The sequence below is a fragment of the Chrysemys picta genome, chromosome 3, assembly GCF_011386835.1.
Source record: "Chrysemys picta bellii isolate R12L10 chromosome 3, ASM1138683v2, whole genome shotgun sequence".
Lineage (NCBI taxonomy): Eukaryota > Metazoa > Chordata > Testudines > Emydidae > Chrysemys > Chrysemys picta.
The window spans coordinates 20516503-20526864 of record NC_088793.1 but is presented as its reverse complement, the minus strand read 5'-3'; the positions used below and the strand labels follow the sequence as shown (position 1 = coordinate 20526864).

General features: G+C 43.9%; 1 protein-coding gene across 23 annotated transcripts in view; it reads right to left on the bottom strand.

Moving 5' to 3' along the window:
- ITSN2 (intersectin 2) overlaps positions 1–10362 on the bottom strand; it is a 127672-nt gene that overhangs the window by 1516 nt on the left and 115794 nt on the right. For 21 of the 23 annotated variants that reach the window (XM_065587571.1, XM_065587566.1, XM_042848671.2 and 18 more), the window contains 8 exons: positions 9441–9624; positions 8102–8200; positions 7731–7898; positions 6740–6952; positions 5658–5779; positions 3528–3610; positions 3135–3218; positions 1626–1799 (listed from right to left, as the gene is read on the bottom strand). In XM_065587571.1, coding sequence (XP_065443643.1) covers positions 1626–1799; positions 3135–3218; positions 3528–3610; positions 5658–5779; positions 6740–6952; positions 7731–7898; positions 8102–8200; positions 9441–9624 — 1127 coding nt within the window. Of the gene's footprint in view, positions 1–1625; positions 1800–3134; positions 3219–3527; positions 3611–5226; positions 5291–5657; positions 5780–6739; positions 6953–7730; positions 7899–8101; positions 8201–9440; positions 9625–10362 lie in introns of all 23 variants that reach the window. The other 2 variants (XR_010599374.1, XR_010599373.1) reach the window with 1 other exon arrangement.

Here is a 10362-nt window from a genome sequence, read left to right as displayed (position 1 = left end):
CTGTTGAACAAGTGTAAGTGAACAGCATTAGCTATAAATCTTAGATTTGAAAACCTGAGCAAACAAGGCAAAGCACTAACATTAGACAAGCATTTAGATTGGCTCAATAGGTCTATGTAATATAAAGATAAATGGACACTTATCACAGATGTCAGAGCTGAGAAAGACTTCTTGGATCATCACCTAGTGCTCAAGAGTTTCTCAAAGTGCCTAGTGCACTTGAATCCCCTAGCCATGACTGCGTCCCATAGTAGACTAGATTAGTTTAGATTACCCCATGTTCTGGGAGTCCCTAAGCCTGTGACTGCCAGAAGCTGGGACTGGAAAACAGGAGATGGATCACTTGATAATTGCCCTGTTCTGTTCATTCCCTCTGATGTATCCGGCACTGGCCACTGCTGGAGACAGAATATTGGGCTAGATGGACCATTGGTCTGACCCAATATGGCCATTCTTACCTTCTTACGTTAGGCAATTCAGTTGTTCCAGTTACTGTTGATGTATTTATCATACAAGGCTTGAATTTTTATCAGTGTAGTAACTCCCAGTCACAGGAAGTAAGAGAACGATACTAAAGAGTAACACCTCAGCAAGCACAAGTGCTCCTTGTCCAATCTTTACTCCCTGATTCAGACCTGTCCCTGCCTTACTCCTGAACAGGTCAGCCTGCTGCTCGGCCAGTATAATCATCCTGCACAATTGAGAAGACGAAAGGGACTTTTTGCTAGATAGATAGAGCTCCAGAAGCACAGAGCTAAAAAAATATTAGAAATGATACTTTGCACTAAGGTCTTTGATCTAAGGATCTCAAAATGCTTCACAAACATCAGTTCATTTCTGCTACCATCCCTTTCAGATACAAATATTCTCATCTCACAGATGGAGACAGAGAGAAGCTAAGTGACTTGCCCAAGTTTTCACAATGAATCAGTTGCTGTGTCAAGAAGAAAACCCAGGGGTTTAACTGCCTTAATTCAGCCACTTTTAATTAGATTTATATATTTTATTCTCTCCATGAGGAATGATGAATCTGAACAACAGTCTGACAGGAGTGTTTACAAGGATACAGCTTTCATCCTGGCAACCTTATGCATACTGCTATAGTACACAGTACTGCATGTATAAAAGTAAGGTTCTACCTTGAAATGTCACTAAAAATGGCATTGGGAGGTCCCCTGTTTATTGTGAGTTAATGATTTCAATATCAAATGTGCTCAGCTTACAGATAAAAAAATGTTTTTTCCAACTGCCAGCTCTGCCAATGTAACCTGGGATCTGAGACTCAAGCTGAGTTCTTTCTCATGCATCACAACCAGCAATGAAGGGAACACATTCTGCCTTCAGTGACACCTCTGCAGCCCCATTTTCCTCCAGGGGCTTAGACAGGTGTAACTGACTGAAAAGAAACAATTCTGTTGTTGATGGACAAGGCCAAATAGAATCCAGCTTGATCACCCAGAGCTGTGCTGACTTTGCAGGGCTAACATACCTATTGAGTAAGAAAGTGTCTTTTTCTCGGAGTGGGACCACACGTTAAGCCCTTGTGGCTATTTGGGAGGAAAACATGCAGCACAATCAAAATGATCAGAGAATTCTCCATGTCCTGAAAAAATGTTTACACCTACCATCAGGTGAGAACTGATCCCGGTCAAACATGGTGATACACAGCACATCCTGATAAAGGTCCTTAATGAAGAACTGACAATTGAAGTTCCACTTAGGGTTCAAAGTGTCCTGCAGCGTCCTGGTGGAATAGCTCTGCGACCCCATGCTGATTTCACAATATGGATTGCTCTTCCCTAAGCATAGAACAAACGGTGAAATGCTTTTCCCTAAGCGGATCTAGCACTGAAGAGTCTTTGTTAATAGGAACACACAAAAGAGCCAGACCACAACCAAAGCTCTCTCACGTTTCTCTTGTTCTTCATCTTATTCTTCAAAGTAAAAGTCTTCCTCAGAGGCTGGATTTACACAAACATACAGCCCAATACAAAAACCTCTCTCCTATTGTGACTGCTGTTTGAAGGTGCATTCTGCAAAAGCTTGGGCTAGGCAACAACTATTAATGATCTGGAGGATGGCGTGGACTGCACTCTCAGCAAGTTTACAGATGACACTAAACTAGGAGGAATGGTAGATACGCTGGAGGGTAGGGATAGGATACAGAAGGACCTAGACAAATTAGAGGATTGGGCCAAAAGAAACCTGATGAGGTTCAACAAGGACAAGTGCAGAGTCCTGCACTTAGGACGGAAGAATCCCATGCACTGTTACAGACTAGGGACCGAATGGCTAGGAAGCAGTTCTGCAGAAAAGGATCTAGGGGTTACAGTGGACGAGAAGCTGGATATGAGTCAACAGTGTGCCCTTGTTGCCAAGAAGGCTAACGGCATTTGGGGCTATATAAGTAGGGGCATTGCCAGCAGATCGAGGGATGTGATCATTCCCCTCTATTTGACATTGGTGAGGCCTCATTGGGAGTACTGTGTCCAGTTTTGGGCCCCACACTACAAGAAGGATGTGGAAAAATTGGAGAGAGTCCAGCAGAGGGCAACAAAAATGATTAGGGGGCTGGAGCACATGACTTCTGAGGAGAGGCTGAGAAGGGATTGTTTAGTCTGCAGAAGAGAAGAATGAGGGGGGATTTGATAGTTGCTTTCAACTACCTGAAAGGGGGTTCCAAAGAGGATGGATCTAGACTGTTCTCAGTGGTACCAGATGACAGAACAAGGGGTAATGGTCTCAAGTTACAGTGGGGGAGGTTTAGGTGGATATTAGGAAAAACTTTTTCACTAGGAGGGTGGTGAAGCACTGGAATGTGTTACCTAGGGAGGTGGTGGAATCTCCTTCCTTAGAGGTTTTTAAGGTCAGGCTTGACAAAGCCCTGGCTGGGATGATTTAGTTGGTAATTGGTCCTGCTTTGAGCAGGGGGTTGGACTCGATGACTTCCTGAGGTCCCTTCCAACCCTGATATTCTATGATTCTATTCACTAGTACAGCAGAGACACGTTACCCCACTGCATCCCTGGGAGCCACCTGCAGAAGCTGTCACTGAAATCTGCACTTTTGCCTGACTCAATGAACTCTTAACCCTCCTCTTTGAATGTACTAGCCTTCCACCCCTACATTATTACCATTAGGTTTACAGGCTTTCAACTCTGTGGCTTCAATCACATGTACCATCAAGCGTCCTATTCCTGAGCTCTTCTGTGAGCGTGCTGGAAAAGAAAATCAGAATTAATAAACAGCTTGACAGTACAAATACAACTGGCAACAATATTACCTTAATTTGTCCCATTTGGAACAGATGATGTAGTCAGTTGATATGTAGAGACCCTTTCTATTAAAATACGAGTTACACACTCAGCCATGCAATAGCACCTACACTCCCAGGCGAGAGTTAATCGTTTAGAAGAGGGACATCAGCTCAACCATCTTGGAAGCTGCTTCCTCAAGAGAAGACCCTGAAATCCCTCCAGGCACACGAGAGCCCTGCACCCTTTTCGGCCAGTGCCCACATTTTGTACCTTGATAAGCTTTTTCCCGTTTCTTCTTCTCGGTTTCGATATACTGCTCCGATGCTCCTTTGATCTTCTGGACCCAGGCCGTCCTGTGAAAATTAATCCCTGCAGAGTCATTTTGGAGCTAAGAATCTTGCCGTTATTCCAGCAACACTTAATAAATCTCACTGTCTCTAATTCAAGTCACATTTTTTTGTTCCCTTCTTTTGAGCTAACCTGATCTTAGGTCTCCTTGACCACGAGGGTCCCACCATCATCTATTCATTTGATGTAAAATTATGGCTAACTGTAAATGGATAACCCAGGAACAAAGACTGTAGCCGGTCCTTACAGGAGGGGGGACTCTCTCCTGGGAAGCAGCAACTCTGAAAAAGATTTGGGGGTTGTAGTGGATAATCAGCTGAACATGAGCTCCCAGTGCGAAACTATGGCCAAAAAAGCTCATGTGATTCTGAGATGCATAAACGGGAATTTCAAGCACAAGTAGAGAAGTTATTTTACCTCTGTATTTGGCACTGGTGTGACTGCTGCTGGAATAGTGGTGCCCACAATTCAAGAAGGATGTTGATAAATTGGAGGGGGTTCAGAGAAGAACCATGAGAACGATTATGGGTCTGGAAAACCAGCTTCATAGTGATATACCAATTAGATTGAGCTCTTGGGAGTCTAACAAAGCGAAGGTTAGGATGTGCTCCCCCCTTTATGGGCTTTGTGAAGGTGCCTTTGTGGCCATCTTTGGAGTAAGGGGACCTAGCAGAAGCCTGGTCCATTGCCCCCAACTACCATGGGAAATTATCAGAAAAATGGTCTCTTGCCTACCCGACCCAGTCCAGAGCACTGGCACCAGCCACCTCCTTAGCTGGTACGTGTGCTCTGGTACTGGTATGTGGTGTGAGTAGCGATGAGTGGGGTGAATCTCATACAGGCTGAGAATTTTGCAATCAATTTTATGGAGAACAACATTTTTAGTGTAATTTAAACCTTCTCCAAAGGGTGAATCAATTTTACACAATATGTTGGTTTAGACAAAGAGAACCCTGTGCTAATTATGTATCAGGAAAAGGACATGAACTAAAAATTAGTCTGGCACATGTGGGTAGCCTATACATGGGATATTACACACAAAACCACTATGTTAAAAAAACATTATTAAGATTGCAAAGTCAAGCACTCAAGAGTTAAGAAATGCCACAATTAGGGATGCCCGTGCACCCTTAGTTCAGTCCCCGTGTGTGTCTACATTAGGATATGGTCTTTAACTACGTGATCACGTACTACTTTTTCCTCAGCACCTCTAACTTTTGAGTGGTTGACATTGCATCCTTAACAATGTTCTTTTAACACAATTTTTTGTGTGTAATTTTCTAGGTTTTCAAAAAAGCAAACTGAAAAAAATGAATTCCACTAGCTGTATCATATTGATACACGGGTCATCAGCAGGATCGAAACCTTTAGATCCACCACACAGACCTCTTCCACTTCAGCTAATGGCGTTACGGATAGCTGTAATAAGTTGTCATCCTCTCTGTGGAACAGCACTAGAGGGAACTGCAGACACACTGCTAGTGGGTTAAACATATATTTTTGCTGACAGCAGAGGTATGGTAAGACATCAGCCTTTCAGCACAGACAAAAATGTAGCTAAGAAGAGCTGATGGCTTATTACAAAGACCCTCCTCCCACACCAGCTTGTAATTCCACTGACTTCAAAGCAGTTCATCCTGATTTAGACCAGCATGATGAGGGCAAAACAGTCTCTCTCTGTGTACCTGCAGGTGAGAAAAGTATTTACAAGTCTACTGTGTGTTCTGAGTCCAGAAGGAACCCCCCTGAATTGACAGACAAATCTTTACAGATTTGATAGGGAGCCAGAGCTTGGCTGAATGCTCACCATGGGTCTGATCTAACACCCAGTGAGTCAATGGAAAGCTTCCCCATGCCTTCCGCTTGTCCATGTGTGTCTGAAGTGAGTTCTGCACGGTGTAAGCACTCCCACATTCGTGTAAAAAGGAGTAATCTGGTAGAAGTTCTGCTGCCCTTAAACTGCAAAGAGCCACCGGAGTGTCTGGCTTAAATATTATTTTCTTCCATAGGGCTCACCCAGGCCTCAAAAGGCTCAGCATTTCCAGTACTCACCTCTCGTTAATATTGTCTGTTTTTAGCGTGTAGACTCTGTCAATGTGGGAGATATGGAAAACTGGCTCATCACTCGAAGGGTCAGTTGGCAATTTCACTAGGACTTCATTAAGGAAAACAGGCTGAAAAACATGCAGGAAAGGCAAACCTCGCTGTGGCAAACTCACCAAGATGCTAAGCAGAAACAAAACTATGATATTTAAATATGTCTTCTTTTGCTAAAAAAAGTGAACACCCCTCTCAGGCCACCAGAAAAACAGACAGATCAATATTTAAAGATTTTAGCAACTCTTTCTAGGACTAAGAGATAAACCAGCGAACACAGGGCTAAAACACAACCTTGCTACCTTAGAAAAGTGCTTTATGAAAGGGGAAGAGCTGTATAAGCAGAGACAGAGCATGGACTAAGGCAAGACTTGGAAACAGGAGTTTCTGCTTTTTACTCCCAACTTTATTACAGACAGTGTGTGGCTTTGGGCAAATCACTTAACCTCTCAGCATCGTCGGTTTCCCCATCAGAAAATGGGGCTACTTACCTACCCTCCTCAGGAGCACTGTGAGCTCATTGGGAAGCATACAGGGGTTGGACACAGAGGTCCACATTTTCAAGAACAGGAGACTAAAGTAAGGGTCCCATGTCAACATTTAGGCTCCTAAGTAAGTGGCCTAATTTTCAAAAACACTGAGCACCATGCAGCTCTCCTTGTCTTCAAAATCAATGAATGAACGAATATTCATGTGGATTTAAGAGCCTCGCACCACAGATTGGCCGCAGAGTACTGTGGAGGTACTTGACTATGAAGCAGAAGGAGGCGTTTATAAAATCGATGCAAGGAGGGCTCTCTCTTCAGCATCCTCACATTCCCTGCATAGGGGTTGTGTATCCACTGAGAGAATAGCCCCACACAGTCAACGTTCAGTCCCAATGACTGATGACGACACCCAATACAGTCGAGACTGTGTAATATTCAGTACAACCGTGACTAATCAAGCAGCACTAGATAATGCATCACCGCAGAGAGAGAGAACAGGATTCCTATGAAGAGATCAAGAACTACTGATTTGCTTTATAATTCACTCACCATTTTATACATTTTGAACTGAGAGTGGGACTTGGGGCTGAACAGTTTATCTGACCCTGAAGAAACAAACTGCTTGACCATGTAGGTAAGGAGCAGGAAGTCATTGAAGAGGAAGCCGTATAGTTCCTTATTGCTCTTTGTTTTGTAGAGCTTGCCGCTGTGCAGGAGCTTTCGGGGACCCAGGCAGTTTGTAATGGAGTTGAAAATCGGTTGCTAAGAGAGATATAATCAATATATGAGTAGCAGCAGCTGCTGGGTATTATGTGCATCATTTCCTGATTGTCTTCAGAGTAATTATTGGTTATGACCCTCAAAACCCTACTCGCTTTGTTTAATGCATGTAGAATTCTTGTGTATTTCCCCCAGTAGTTTACAGTACATGGGAAAGAATCCTAGCAAGTCTTAAGAGAAGTCAACTTCCTTATAAGCTCTAGTGGTTTCAGCCCTATTCTCAATGAAAAACATTAGTTTAAGGCTTTAAGGCCACAAATGCAGGGGTCTGACTGGGCCAGTGAGCTGAAACTTTTCCCTAGTGGCTGCCATCTTGTGCTCGAGAATTAAGTTTAAAAATAATTTCTAGACTCTTATTGTTGTGAAGAAAAACTTCAAAAAGGTGGCCAAAGAGTACTCCCACCTAGGAACATCTGCCTCAGTCTGCTGGCAGCTTAAGCCAAATCTGAAGAGTGAGAAATTGCTTCAATTAATATTAACTGAAGCTTAATGGTACCAGTGTAAAATGTCAGCAATTTCATTGTTGCTCAAAGCAGACAAGAAAGGGGAGGGATAATCATATTACGGATATCCCCACAATCTACTGAGTGGCAGCTCCCTTTGAGATCACAAGTGGGTAGAGCTCAGGTAATGCTAGCGGGCAGAACATGCCACTCCCACTTATTTTTTCCTACTTGGTTTCCGTGTAAATTAACTTTAAAGGGCTCTACAATACAGCCCTATATATACCAGTCACCCAAGCACTAGCTAAGCCAGTTACCTCAGAAAGTCCTTCGCACTGTACATGGGACTGTATCCACTCCAGCCTGTCTGAGTTCTCTTTCTCACGCACGCCTTCATTAACTTGAGAACACAGCTCCTCTGCGCGTTCCAAGGCCAGTTTGAGATTACTGTGATCTGGGTGGTTTTCTGGGGTATTCTCCAGAATCTGGTTGGGATCAGAAGGGAGGAAACAGAAACAGACAGAGATAAAAACCCAGGTAAGGATAGGCACCAGATGTGATACACTTATAAAGAAATCCTTATTACATGACAATGCTGTCTCTGTTTTTGCAACCGCAGTTACACTGCTACAGAAATCAAATTTAAAATGCTACACGATTCAGAATTTTACAAACCCAGGATACTCACACTCTTTATGAGCAGAGGGTAGCGTGTAATCCTCTGCATAGGCTTCAGCAGGAAGCTGGAGAGCGGCATTCCTTTACAGCGAGGGTCAGAGGCTAGTTTCTATGGTGTAATCCACAGACATTGCATTAATGATCAAGAAATAAAAGGAACTCCTTGCATCGCTGCACTGAACAGTGCCTGATGGAATGAATCTTCCCTGTTACTGCAAGAAATCCTAGAGCTCATACAGGTGAAAAAATCACAGTGCATTTACATGTAGAACTAATGGCAAAGAATTAGAGAACTGTCATTCTACTGAGGGTATGTCTACTCTACACGTCAATGAAAGCCCATGCCAGCTGCCTTGGGGTCCCAGGGCTTGGGCTAAGGGGCTCTTTAACTGTGGTGTAGATGTTTGGGCTCGGGCTGGAGCCCAGGCTCTAGGACCATGCGAGGTGGGAAGGTCCCAGAGCTTGGGCTGCAGCCTGGAGCCTGAACGTTTACATTGCCGTTAAACAGCCGCATTGCCCCAGCCCCTTGAGCCCCAGTCAGCTGCCGCAAGCCAGCCACTGGTGACTAATTTCAGTGTAGACAAACCCTGAGACGTTCTGCTGACATAAGCCAGGAAAGTGAAGCTCCTGTAGTCACCAAAACCCGATCATTTAAAGTGGACTGAGTTTTTAGTTTACATAAGGATCCGGAAAAGTCTGTTAAAAAAAACAACCAAACTGTGTGTCAAATGTTTTGGCATTTTCCCCTTCACAGTTGACTGCCCTTCATCAAAGACATCTCATCACCTGAGCTGCAGCAGCATTTCCTTACTCCTAGTTATTTTATGTAATGTTATGCTCACTGTTAGCCTCAGGGCGCATGTCTCGCTTTTGTGAAGTCCTCGCACCTACTGAAATCACACAGTCCAAAACAGCACAATCCAGAAACAGCTCATTGATTTTGCAAGTTATGCAGGGTGTTTAAAACAACAAGCCTTGCAGTCCAAATCAATCAACTCCAACCTCTTTTGTAGCATGAATCTTGAAAGAAAGGCAAACACAAGCACTGTAACTTTGAAGGTGCAGCATCTATGCTGGATTAATATAAAGCAGTGGAATGGAAAATGGAATAAAACACTCGCAAGAGAACAAGACTGAAGAACAGGTTCTACAGCAACTGTCACTGAATGTTAACACTATCAGCATATCAGATTCATAGGAAAGCAGAGGATTGTATCTATGCAGGAAGGATTCTGAAATCCTGGATTTTTCTGGACAAGTCTACCTTTGGTTGGACAGGCTTTTGAACATGCCCTGCCATCAGGGGAAAGGAGACCGGGATCCAATATGGAAGCTAGTGAATAGAATACCTTTAAGAAGTCTTTGAACTCTGTTTCTTCATCTGTTTTCTGTTGCAGCAATGCAGCTCCATTGAGCTGGCAACTGCAGAATCTGATATAGGCCTGCATGTGAGAGAGCTCGGCAGCCAGGATGTCCCCAATCATCTGCACAGGCATTTTTTCTCCTCCTGTCTTCTTACGCACACGCAGGGCTCTGCAGAGGAGAGAATTTCACAGTTTGACTCTGTAATTCAGAAGTGGCCTAATCCTGGAGCCTCAGAATGTCCATCTGTCAGACAGGTGGATTCCTGATTCCACTCAATATCGAGTTCCTACAGGAAAAAAACCTCCCTTCCAGCACTGTTAGGCCCCGGATGTATCACAAATCTGACTGAATGCTGGCACCGCATGCTGTACTGACAAACTTGCTTAACAGATGTAGATTGCTGAGGAAGTGATATCTGAAACAGTGGGAATGCTTCTCCTTCCCCTTCAAGGTGTTTTTGGACAAACAGTGCAACCACTGGCCTCCACAGACTTTAAGGTCAGAAGGGACCATCATAATCATCTAGTCCAGGGGTTCTCAAAATTTTTTTTGCTAGAACCCCCTTTAAAAATATTTCAGGCTGTGACGACCCCCCACAAAAAGTGGTGACTTCCCCCGCCTCCTGCCGTAGCCACCTTTGCTTCTGTGCTGCGCCTGACGGTGGTGCTGCCTTCAGAGCTGGGCGCCCAGCCAGCAGCTGCCACTCTGAAGACCCTTCTACAATAGCCTTGCAATCCCCTTTTAGGTCAGACCCCCAGCTTGAGAAATGCTGATCTAGTCTGATTTAACCCTGTACATGCATATAGCATCATCCCACCTTATAGTAAATAATTAACAGGTTTGTCATTGCAAAAATTCACTCTCAGAAAACTCTGAAAAACATGTTTTATATATTTTCCTCACATA